The 12,335-nt window shown below is 54.3% G+C and overlaps 1 protein-coding gene across 1 annotated transcript; it reads left to right on the forward strand.

Moving 5' to 3' along the window:
* Positions 1 to 1,397: 1,397 nt before the first annotated feature.
* LOC120920405 (acyl-coenzyme A thioesterase THEM4-like) lies at positions 1,398 to 5,924 on the forward strand. The gene is made up of 6 exons (XM_040332481.1): positions 1,398 to 1,711; positions 1,983 to 2,136; positions 2,601 to 2,754; positions 2,865 to 2,975; positions 3,266 to 3,390; positions 5,671 to 5,924. The coding sequence occupies exons 1-6, from the start codon at positions 1,637 to 1,639 to the stop codon at positions 5,715 to 5,717; spliced, it is 666 nt and encodes a 221-aa protein (XP_040188415.1). The 5' UTR covers positions 1,398 to 1,636; the 3' UTR covers positions 5,718 to 5,924.
* The last annotated feature ends 6,411 nt before the right edge of the window (positions 5,925 to 12,335 follow it).

Consider the following 12,335-nt stretch of genomic DNA (forward strand, 5'->3'; position numbering starts at 1 on the left):
GAGCCAAACTACAAGTACCAGGAGGACCAGAACTGAACTACAGGACCCAGGAGTACCAGAGCTGGACTACAATTCCCAGGAGTACCAGAGCTGGACTACAACTCCCAGGAGGACCAGAACTGAACTACAGGACCCAGGAGAAGCAGAGCTGAACTACAAGTCCCAGAGCTGAACTACAACTCCCAGGAGGACCAGAACTGAACTACAAGTCCCAGGAGGACCAGAGCTGAACTACAAGTCCCAGGAGGACCAGAACTGAACTACAGGACCCAGGAGTACCAGAACTGAACTACAAGTCCCAGGAGGACAAGAACTGAACTACAGGACCCAGGAGTACCAGAACTGAACTACAGGACCCAGGAGTACTACAGCTGAACTACAAGTCCCAGGAGGACCAGAAAAACTACAAGTCCCAGGAGTATCAGAACAACTACAAGTCTCAGCCATGCCTACAAGCTCCAGAATCCAGGCCATGGTCTGCTGGGAGTTGTAGTTCCCTTGTGCACTATGTAATATGAATGAATGCATGAATAGCCCGCCCTGACCACCTCCCCCCCCAGTCCCAGCAATGTCCCGCTTCCCCGCTCACACTTGTCCCTGTGTCCGGAGACATTTTCCTGAAGCCTACGCTGAAAATGAAAGGGCTGGGGCCACAACAACATGGCTGCCACAACAGTGTGCGACACACGAGAGAGCCGCGGCCTCTGGCGGTGATACTTCTACCTGAGCGGCGGGTCACTAGAGGCCGCCCACATCTTTATGTTCTATCCAGTGTGGCGGCCATGTTGTTGTAGCTCCGGCTCCCTTATCTCCAGGTGGAGGCCTCAGGAAAATGTCTCCGGAGACAGGGACAGGTGTCAGCTGGGAACTGTAATTGAATGAGCGGATAGGGAGGACAGAGTGCACTGTGCAGGGAAGACAGAACAGGTGAGGAGGGGGGCAGGGGGAGCTCTTCATTCATATACAGCTACAGGGTAACTACAACTCCCAGCAGGCCATGGGCTGGACTCTGGAGCTTGTAGGTCAGCTCTGGTCCCCCTGGGACTTGTAGTTCGGCTCTGGTGCTCCTGGGACTTGTAGTTCAGCTCTGGTCCTCCTGGGACTTGTAGTTTGGCTCTGGTACTTGTAGTCCAGCTCTGGTCCCCCTGGGACTTGTAGTTCAGCTCTGGTCCTCCTGGGACTTGTAGTCCAGCTCTGGTCCTCCTGGGACTTGTAGTTTGGCTCTGGTACTTGTAGTCCAGCTCTGGTCCCCCTGGGACTTGTAGTTCAGCTCTGGTGCTCCTGGGACTTGTAGTTCAGTTCTGGGACTTGGTGTACTCCGGTGTGGGGGAGGGGAGGGTACACAGGACATGCTGGGATATGTAGTGTTCGGGGGCGGAGCTCATGATGACTCTTCCTGTATTTGTATCAATCACATGGACTTTGTACAGCTCCACAGACCGTGTTGGCGATATACCTCTCCTCCATGACCTGTGCACCTGGTAGCCCCTCCCCCTCCTGTGTAAAGGTCTCATTGTCTGATCCGTGTCACCGATGTATGGTCATGTGACGTGCGCTGGCCCCTCCCCCGCTCAGGTGATGTATAGACTTCCCGGTGTCCCCGTCTTATCACTTCCTGTCTCCTCTCACAGGCACCATGCTGTACGGACTCGACAGGATCCTCCGGGGTCACCGAACCTCCGCCGGGGCGCAGAGCGATCGCCGCTTCTCCGTGAGTACTGATTGGTGGGTGATGGGATTAACCCCTCACTGTGTCCCCAGTTGGGGGGAGGGGCATTTCATCTGTTGCCACTGTAAGAGCCTGCTCCCTCCCCCCCCCCCCAGGAGCCGGTACTGCAGCGCTGCCCACACACTGAACCTGGGGGGCGGTGATCAGATGACAGAAATCTGCCCCTCGTAGGCGGGGCTCTGCACACTGTGTAACCAATAATGTTACATGATGATACAAAACACATAAGAGGGCGTGTCTCTGATATCCGCAGGCCGCCCCCTGCTGTGCGAAACCGGAACCGCGGGACTACTCCCTGCCCAACCCCACCTGGAGCCCCGACACCAAGAGACTCTACGAGGAGCTGAGCCGAGACCGGAGCTGGAGGAGACTTCCCTCCTACGACTCCCACCTCCACCACCGGGCCGGTGAGAGATCATGTGACCACAGGGGGGGAGGGGACATTAGAGTGTAAGCTCCTCTGTACAGAGACTGATGTGATGTGGGAGGGGGGGACATTAGAGTGTAAGCTCCTCTGGTACAGAGACTGATGTGACTGTGGGGGGAGGGGACATTAGAGTGTAAGCTCCTCTGTACAGAGACTGATGTGATGTGGGGGGGAGGGGACATTAGAGTGTAAGCGCCTCTGTACAGAGACCGATGTGACTGTGGGGGGAGGGGACATTGGAGTGTAAGCGCCTCTGTACAGAGACCGATGTGACTGTGGGGGGAGGGGACATTAGAGTGTAAGCTCCTCTGTACAGAGACTGATGTGACTGTGGGGGGGAGGGGACATTAGAGTGTAAGCTCCTCTGTACAGAGACTGATGAGACTGTAGGGGGAGGGGACATTAGAGTGTAGGCTCTTCTGGTGACCTCTGACCTCTGTACAGGTATGTCTCCAGAGGTAGACGGGAAAACTCGCCTCTTCACCAGGAACCTTGACCAGGACGGAGTCGGCTTCGAGTATTGTATGTTCTATAACGAGGCGGAGAAGAGGACGCTTTGCATATTCCAGCCCGGGCCCTATACAGAGGGCCCCAAAGGGTGAGCATTCTTTTTTTTTTTTTTCCCCAGTCCGTCCTTCCCAGAATCCTCTTGGTTTCTTGGCCATCTTGTTCTGCCTCCACCTCTCCCCCTCTTTTGTCTTCTTCTAGGTACGCACACGGAGGTTGCATCGCCACCATCATAGACGAGACGGCGGGGACGGTAATTGAATACAGCAGCGGAGCGTCCGTGACGGCCAACCTGAACATCAACTATCGCAAGTAAGTGGATAGGAGCTACCTGACCGGGTTGGCTTTGATTGGAGGAAGGAGATTGTATGATGAGGTTGTAATGGGTGTGGCCAGCATTGGGTTTTATCAGCCATGTCAAGTGAAATAAGAAATAGAGGGAAGTCGCATTCAGGGGCCCCTCGGGGCCACTTAGGAGATCATGAAGATAATGGTGATGGGGGCAGGGGGGGGTGTGGTAGTGATCGGAGAAGAATGATGATATTGGGGAGAGTAATTGATGAAACCGGAGAGGTGTGATGAGGTTCTCTTTGTGTCTGTAGTCCGATTCCTCTGGGAGCTACAGTCCTCATAGACTGCCGAGTGGAGAAGGTAGACGGCCGCAAAGTCTTCACCAGCTGTCAGGTCCGCAGTCATGATGACACCGTGCTTCACAACGAGGCCACCGGTGAGGAAATCTTCATCTCTTCTCTGCTGCTCCTGTTATTATTCCTCCGTCCCTCCTGTCGCTCCCCCCTCCTCCGTCCCTCCTGTCGCTCCTCCGTCCCTCCTGTCGCTCCTCCGTCCCTCCTGTCGCTCCTCCGTCCCTCCTGTCGCTCCTCCTGTCGCTCCCCCCTCCTCCGTCCCTCCTGTCGCCCCTCCCCGTCGCTCCCCCCCTCCTCCGTCCCTCCTGTCGCTCCTCCGCCCCTCCTCCGTCGCGCCCCTCCTCCGTCGCTCCCCCCCTCCTGTCGCTCCCCCCCTCCTCCGTCGCTCCCCCCCCTCCTCCTCTGTCCCTTCTGTCGCTCCCCCCCTCCTCCTCTGTCCCTCCTGTCGCTCCCCCCCTCCTCCGTCGCTCCCCCCCTCCTCCTGTCGCTCCCCCCTCCTCCGTCCCTCCCCCCCTTCTCCGTCCCTCCTGTCGCTCCCCCCCTCCTCCTCTGTCCCTCCTGTCGCTCCCCCCCTCCTCCGTCCCTCCTGTCGCTCCCCCCCTCCTCCGTCCCTCCCCCCCTCCTCCGTCCCTCCTGTCGCTCCCCCCCTCCTCCGTCGCTCCCCCCCTCCTCCGTCGCTCCCCCCTCCTCCTGTCGCTCCCCCCTCCTCCTGTCGCTCCCCCCCTCCTCCTGTCGCTCCCCCCCTCCTCCTGTCGCTCCCCCCCTCCTCCGTCCCTCCCCCCCTCCTCCTTCCCTCCTGTCGCTCCCCCCCTCCTCCGTCCCTCCTGTCGCTCCCCCCCTCCTCCGTCCCTCCTGTCGCTCCCCCCCTCCTCCGTCCCTCCTGTCGCTCCCCCCCTCCTCCGTCCCTCCTGTCGCTCCCCCCCTCCTCCGTCCCTCCTGTCGCTCCCCCCCTCCTCCGTCCCTCCTGTCGCTCCCCCCCTCCTCCGTCCCTCCTGTCGCTCCCCCCCCTCCTCCGTCGTTTCCCCTTCCTCCATCCCTCCTGTCGCTCCCCCCTCCTCTGTCCCTCCTGTCGCTCCCCCTTCCTCTGTCCCTCCTGTCGCTCCCCCTTCCTCTGTCCCTCCTGTCGCTCCCCCTTCCTCTGTCCCTCCTGTCGCTCCCCCTTCCTCCGTCCCTCCTGTCTCTCCCCCTTCCTCCGTCCCTCCTGTCTCTCCCCCTTCCTCCGTCCCTCCTGTCTCTCCCCCTTTCTCCGTCCCTCCTGTCTCTCCCCCTTCCTCCGTCCCTCCTGTCTCTCCCCCTTCCTCCGTCCCTCCTGTCTCTCCCCCTTCCTCCGTCCCTCCTGTCTCTCCCCCTTCCTCCGTCCCTCCTGTCTCTCCCCCTTCCTCCGTCCCTCCTGTCTCTCCCCCTTCCTCCGTCCCTCCTGTCTCTCCCCCTCTTCCTCCTGTCGCTCCCCCCTTCCTCCGTCCCTCCTGTCTCTCCCCCTTCCTCCGTCCCTCCTGTCTCTCCCCCTTTCTCTGTCCCTCCTGTCTCTCCCCCTTTCTCTGTCCCTCCTGTCTCTCCCCCTTCCTCCGTCCCTCCTGTCTCTCCCCCTTCCTCCGTCCCTCCTGTCTCTCCCCCTTCCTCCGTCCCTCCTGTCTCTCCCCCTTCCTCCGTCCCTCCCCCTTCCTCCGTCCCTCCTGTCTCTCCCCCTTCCTCCTGTCGCTCCCCCTTCCTCCGTCCCTCCTGTCCTGCCGATGCGCCTCCTGTTACTCCTCCTCTGCTTTTCTTTACTTCCTGCGTCTGCTCCTCCCGTCCCTCCTCCCGTCCCTCCTTGCGTCTGCTTCTCCCGTCCCTCCTTGCGTCTGCTTCTCCCGTCCCTCCTTGCGTCTGCTCCTCCCCGTCCCTCCTTGCGTCTGCTCCTCCCGTCCCTCCTTGCGTCTGCTCCTCCCGTCCCTCCTTGCGTCTGCTCCTCCCCGTCCCTCCTTGCGTCTGCTCCTCCCCGTCCCTCCTTGCGTCTGCTCCTCCCCGTCCCTCCTTGCGTCTGCTCCTCCCCGTCCCTCCTTGCGTCTGCTCCTCCCCGTCCCTCCTTGCGTCTGCTCCTCCCCGTCCCTCCTTGCGTCTGCTCCTCCCCGTCCCTCCTTGCGTCTGCTCCTCCCCGTCCCTCCTTGCGTCTGCTCCTCCCCGTCCCTCCTTGCGTCTGCTCCTCCCCGTCCCTCCTTGCGTCTGCTCCTCCCGTCCCTCCTTGCGTCTGCTCCTCCCCGTCCCTCCTTGCGTCTGCTCCTCCCGTCCTTTTCTGCGCCTGCTCCTGTCCCTCCTCTCGCTTCTGTCTTTTGTTCTTTCACTCCAGTACTGATAATTCTCCTTTTTTTTTTCCCTCCCCCTTTCAGCTTTGTTCATCACGCCCAAGTCGGGAGGACTTAAAGCCAAACTATAAATTGCTGTATATTACAGACATCTGGAAATATTCCTAATTCCATTGGTTGGCACCTGTAGTGTATCCTGTCTGTCACTAGAGGGCGGCAGATCCTGTATTGTAGGTTTCCTGGGATACCTGCTCTTTATAATGTACTCACGATCTCTCGGAGCAATCGTTCTGTCTGCACTGGAGGATAGTGGTCTCCGCCATGGCGCCCCCCCCCCCCCCCCCTCTGGGTCCAATAACCTCAAACATGCCTACTACAATATAAACTCTAACTTGATATGGGTGCTGCACCGCTCCCCTGAAACCAACGGCCGGCGTTTCAGAACAGGAACCTCGTCAGTACACTCGATGTGTTATCTTCCTGTTAAGGATAAAGCAAATTATAAACCTAGTAACTAAAATACCTAACTAACCAACAAACTATAATACAATATATAAAAAGGCAAAAGGGAAGCGCAAATCAACAAGATTAACTGGAGGTGCAAGGAACAGTCAGGAAGGAGGAGCCAGGACTGGGATCAGAAACATGGAGAGCAGATAGGAGCCAGCAAGGTACAGGGCAGGAGCAATATCAGGCACTTTTTGATTTGGAATAACTCAGCAAGCATGAATCCTGGCTATCGGGCAAATCACAAGCAAGAGAAATGGTAGAGGAGGGACTAAATACCCTCCCAGCAGCCAGCAGATCCCAATGATCAGTCTTTACCTGATGATGGCTGCTGGGAAACTACTTTTTTTTTTTTATCTTTGCATCTATTAAATCTTCTGCACTTGTTGTCTTTTTAACTTTGGACTAGTTTATAAAAAAAAAAAATCAAAACATCAATTAAACATTACAAAAAACAAGTCTATGATTGATTTTTTTTATTACGGTAACTGCTACCATCTATAAAAGAAAAACACCAAGAAGATCACTGCTGCTTCGCTGTTCACATGCACAGAAAAAGTAGGGACATCGGGGGGGCTCAGCTGCTGTGAATCACTCACTTTAAGGGGAGTGGCTTGGCACTGCAGCTATTTCATATCTCTGGATTCTGCATAAGGAAGCTCGTCTATAACGGCAGCCGGGAGCACGCATGTAAAGACGGCTCCGTGGGATCCTGAAAAGGGGACGGGGGCCACTGGAGAACTGAGACCAAGGAAGACTGCATTTTGAGACGTGGAAGTGAAAGCAACAGCAGGCTTAAAACAAAAGCAAGCATGGTGAGTGCAAAGAGGTGCAAGGCTATATGCTTTTTTAAGGTTTAATAAAAAGTAAAAACGGAGCGCACAAAAACACTTCAAAACCACTCAACCCCACATTTCCTCCAATCCCTATATCCCCAGTTATAATAGAGTGTAGTATCTGAGAGACAATAACCAGAAATAATGTTCAGTGGCTGGACAGTATGTAAACTGCTTCATTAAACCGGAGCCGTACCTAAAAGGGGAAGCTCCACTTGTCTGCCCCTCCCCCCCATCTCCGCTGCCACATTTGGCACCTTTTGGGCGAGCCTGGTTTTGACAGGTACCTGCTCCTACTTTCTGGCTTGGTTCACCCCCTCCTTCCTCCTGCAGCTGGCCCATTCAGAAAGCTGCAAGGCTTCCCTGCTAGTTAGCCAAGATGGTGTGGCGCCAGCACCCAAGAGCTTATGGAAGAATCGGCTCAGGCGAGGACACCGCTGGATGCCTGGACAAGTAAGTGCCCTAATAGTAAAAGTCAACAATTAGGCCCCGTACACACGACCGGATCTATCCGCTGGGATTGATCCGCGGATCAGTTCCAGCGGACAAATACGGTCGTCTGTACGGCCTAGCGGATATTTATCCGCGGAGATTCCTCGGCCCGATCGATTTCAAGCGGATATAAATTTCTTAGCATGCTAAGAAATCTATCCGCTTGAATCGGCTCCAGCGGATTGATCCGGTGGTCTGTACAGACTCACCGGATCAATCCGTCCGCTCCCCTCCCTCGCATGCGTTGTAACGATTCGACGCATGCGTGGAAGTACTTACCTTCCGTCAACGGCGCGACACGTCACCGCGGATGAATTCCGCACAGATTTGGATCCGATGGTGTGTACACGCCATCGGATCCAAATCCGGAGGAGGAATCTCCGCTGGAAACGATCCGGCTGATCGTTTCCAGCGGAGATCCGGTGGTGTGTACGTGGCCTAACAGTTTTGGAGCTGCTAACTTTTCATTTTTGCAGGGGGGTGGGGGCAGAACTCCTCTTTAAGCTACATTAACCTATGTAAGAGGGAGAGGTGAGTCAGGTTTTAGCTTGCAATAAATATCCATTATGTGAAAGACACCAGGCACGAGTATTGTACAGTGACTGGCCATTTATGTAAACAGCTTCAATAGGCAGTTATATAAAAGAGGGAGAGACCAGGCAGCTTTTATATTTTAATTCAAATTGAACTGTATTGCCTGTAAAATAATCGCCACAAATACTGTTCAGTGGGTGAAAGACATGTAAGCAGTTTGGTTAGGCTGCAATATAAGAGGGAGAGACCAGGCAAGTTTTATCTTGCAATAAAAAATTAAGAGTGTATTATATGAGAGACATTAGCCACAAATATTGATCAGTGGCTGGACAGCATCTAAGCAGCTTGGTTAGGTTGCAATAAAAGTAGAGAGACCCATAAAAATAGGAATCTATTATGTCAGAGACCTCAGGCATGAATACTGTACAGTGACTGGAGATTATTTAAGCAGCTTCATTAGGCGGCAATATAAAACAGAGATGGATAGGTAGATTCACGTAGAAAGGCTTATCTTTAGGACGGCCTAGCCTAGCCTGTTTAGGCTACACCGCCGTAAATTAGTTAGGCTAGTAGTGATTTTCAAACCACTTACCTGCTAATCTACGGCGGCGTAGCCTCAAACGAGCGGGCGTAAGGGCGCCTAATTCAAATGACTTGGAGGGGGGCGTGTTGTATGGATATGAGGCTTGACCTCACGTTTTTTGACACTGCGCATGCACCGGGCGACTACATTTCCCAGTGCGCATTGCGGCTAAGTACGCCGTAGGGGCCTATTGATTTCGACGTGGACGTAAATCCCGATTCGCGGACGACTTACCCAAACGACGTTAACATTTCGAATTTTGCGGCGGGAACGGCGGCCAAACTTAACATTGGCTAGGCCACTAGAGCATAGCTCTAACTTTAGGCGGCCTATCCCTTACGGAAACGACGTAATTCGACCGCGTAGGCCTGGCGTACGTTCGTGAATCGGCGTATCCCCTCATTTACATAATCTACGCCGGCCGCAATGGAAGCGCCATCTACCGGCCATCAGAAACATTGCAAGCTAAGATAGAACGGCGCAAGCCGGCCTATCTTAGCTTTGTTTTAAGCGTATCTCTGTTTGAGCATACGCTTAAACAAACGCCGGCGTAGATTCAGAGTTAGGTCGGCTTATCTACTGATAAGCCGGCCTAACTCTTTGTGAATCTACCTAGGAATGTCTAGGCAGGTTTTATCTTGCAATAAAAATGAGTGTGTTATCTGAGAGATATCGGCCATGAATATTGCAAACATGTAAGCAGTGTGGTTTTATCTTGCAATAAAAATATAAGAGTGTATTATAAGAGACACGATAGCCAAAAATATTGTTCAGTGGCTGGAAAACATATAAGCAGTTTGATTTAGCCGCAAAAGAAGAGGGAGAGACAGACAGGTTTTATCTTGTAAATTAAAATTAAAGCGGAGGTTCACCCTAAATTTTAACTTTGGCTGTATTAAACCACCAGCCATCGACAATAACTAATCCTTTTTTTTTTTATCGCGGTAAATGAAGCTGTTCCTGTCCTGTCAATCACTTTTCCCCGCGGGAGTGGGCGTGTATCACTATTTCCCCTGACCAGCGCTATGTCTCCTGGGAGTGAGGAGAATCCCAGGAGACGCGCTGTGCTGTAATCCCGCGAGTCACGTGACTCGGCAAGCGGGTCATTTGACGTGGGCGGCAACAAATTCTCCATTTTATTCACCGTATCACGGAAGGACAAGCTGCTGGGCTTCACAGTGCCCACAGTAAAGATGGAAACTTCCATCTTTAGATTTTAAAACATCTCCTTTTTGGGACAAGTGCAATGCTGCGGGCAGAAAAACTGAGAGACACGGGTGCTTATTTGAAGCAGGTAAGAGCGGCAGAAGCATTCCAAAAAAAAAAAACGGAACCCCGCTTTAAGAGTGTTGTCATGGCCTTGCAGTAATACTTTCATGACCTGTCTGTCTCTTACCTTGTCTGTGTATCAGCCTTAGGGCTTGCTCTCTCACACCTGCATGATTAAGTAATCTTCACACATTGTGGCTCCACCCTGGCCTCAACAGGAACCACTATTTAACACTGTGTTCTCCAAGCCTGCCTCGCCGTGCAATATTGTGTGTTGGGTTTCCTGCTTGCCGCGTGCTCTACGTTTGTCTCTGTTACCGTTCTTGGCGTGTTCCCGACCATCCCCGCCTGCTTGTGACCCTGACCTTTTGGCGTGTTCTCGACTATCCCTGCCTGCTTGTGACCCTTGAACTTTTGGCTTGTTCTCCGTTTATCCTTGTCTGCTAGTCGCCCCGACCTTTAGCTTATCCTCCTATAGCCTAGCGTGAGCTGGGAGCCACGACCTGGAGTCAGCTGCAGCATAGTCCATCCTCGCCACTAGATGCTCTGGTGAACACCTGCTGGCTCTTAGACTCCGCGCCCTAGGGAATCTTATGTTCTAGCTCCCTGTGGGATCTGTGTTGGCGCCCCATTAGACCCGCCTTCCTGCACCACCCAGGGATCCATCCGCAGCAGTCAGCCGTAGGGTCCACTATCATAGTGGTGCACTCCTGACCCCAACGGTGTGCATCTGTCACCTGGCCTCACGTGACTTGACAAGTGTATTATATGAGAGACATTCGTCACAAATATTGATCAGTGGCTGGACAGTATCTAAGCAGCTTGGTTAGGCTGCAATAAAAAAAGCGAAAGAGACCAGGCAGGTTGGAGTATATTATCATCGGCCACAAATATTGTACAGTGGCCTGGCATTATGTAAATAGCGTTTTTAGGCTGCGATATAAAAGGGAGAAAACATTGGAATGTCTGATCTGAGAGACGATGGTTGCAATTATTGTTAAAGCGGATGTGCGCTGAAAAAAAAAATATTAAAAGCCAGCAGCTACAAATACTGCAGCGGCTGACTTTTAATATTACGACACTTACCTGTCCTGGAGTCCAGCGCCGTCCGCAGCAGAGGATGAGAGCGATCGCTCGTCACTCTGCTGCCCCCCCCACGCCTTCCTCGGTGAGGGAACCAGGAAGTGAAGCGCTCCGGCTTCACTGTCCGGTTCCCTACGGCGCATGCGCGAGTCGCGCTACGCCTGCCGATTGGCTCCCGCTGTGTACTGGGAGCCGAGTGTTCCCAGAACACAACGGGGGGGGACAGGGGGTGACGTCTGCCCGAGACTGTGTGGCCGGATGTGGATGCAAATACCTGTTTATCTATCTATCTATCTAGTTTACCTATCTGCACCCCCCTGAAAGGTGTCAAATGTGAGACGAGAGGGTTTTTTATCAGCGGGAGTTCCACTAGGGTGGAGCTCCGCTTTAAGTGGCTGGACAGTATGTAAGCAGAGCACTACATATCCCAGCACCTGGGATATGTAGTGCCAGCTTCCCAGCTGCCCTGTGCCCCCTCCTCCCACACCGGAGTACTACATATGACCTGTGTACCACCCCCCCCCCACACCAGAGCACTACAGATCCCAGCATACCCTCCCCTAACACCAGAGCACTACATGTCCCAGCATGCCCTGTGCACCCTCCTCCCACACCGGAGTACTACATATCACAGTATGACCTGAGTACCGCCCCCCCCCCACACCAGAGCACTACAGATCCCAGCATGTCCAGCGTACCCTCCCCCCACACCAGAGCACTACAGATCCCAGCATGTCCAGCGTACCCTCCCCCCACACCAGAGCACTACAGATCCCAGCATGTCCAGCGTACCCTCCCCCCACACCAGAGCACTACATGTCCCAGCATGCCCTGTGCATCCTCCTCCCACACCAGAGTACTACATATCACAGTATGTCCTGTGTACCACCCACACCAGAGCACTACAGATCCCAGCATGCCCTGTGCATCCTCCTCCCACACCGGAGTACTACATATCACAGTATGACCTGTGTACCACCCACACCAGAGCACTACAGATCCCAGCATGCCCTGTGCATCCTCCTCCCACACCAGAGTACTACGTATCACAGTATGACCTGTGTACCACCCCCCCCCCACACCAGAGCACTACAGATCCCAGCATGTCCTGTGCACCCTCCTCCCACACCGGAGTACTACATATCACAGTATGACCTGAGTACCGCCCCCCCCCCCACACCAGAGCACTACAGATCCCAGCATGTCCAGCGTACCCTCCCCCCACACCAGAGCACTACAGATCCCAGCATGTCCAGCGTACCCTCCCCCCACACCAGAGCACTACAGATCCCAGCATGTCCAGCGTACCCTCCCCCCACACCAGAGCACTACATGTCCCAGCATGCCCTGTGCATCCTCCTCCCACACCAGAGTACTACATATCACAGTATGTCCTGTGTACCACCCACACCAGAGCACTACAGATCCCAGCATGCCCTGTGCAT

The sequence above is a fragment of the Rana temporaria genome, chromosome 13 (assembly GCF_905171775.1).
Source record: "Rana temporaria chromosome 13, aRanTem1.1, whole genome shotgun sequence".
Classification (NCBI taxonomy): Eukaryota; Metazoa; Chordata; class Amphibia; order Anura; family Ranidae; genus Rana; species Rana temporaria.

Excerpts from the sequence above, each read along its gene's own strand:
- LOC120920405 (XM_040332481.1), top strand. The coding sequence starts at position 1,637 with ATGCTGTACGGACTCGACAGGATCCTCCGGGGTCACCGAACCTCCGCC. Across the intron at positions 2,755-2,864 it reads TATACAGAGGGCCCCAAAGG|GTACGCACACGGAGGTTGCA; the intron begins GTGAGCATTCTT and ends GTCTTCTTCTAG. Across the intron at positions 2,976-3,265 it reads CTGAACATCAACTATCGCAA|TCCGATTCCTCTGGGAGCTA; the intron begins GTAAGTGGATAG and ends TTGTGTCTGTAG.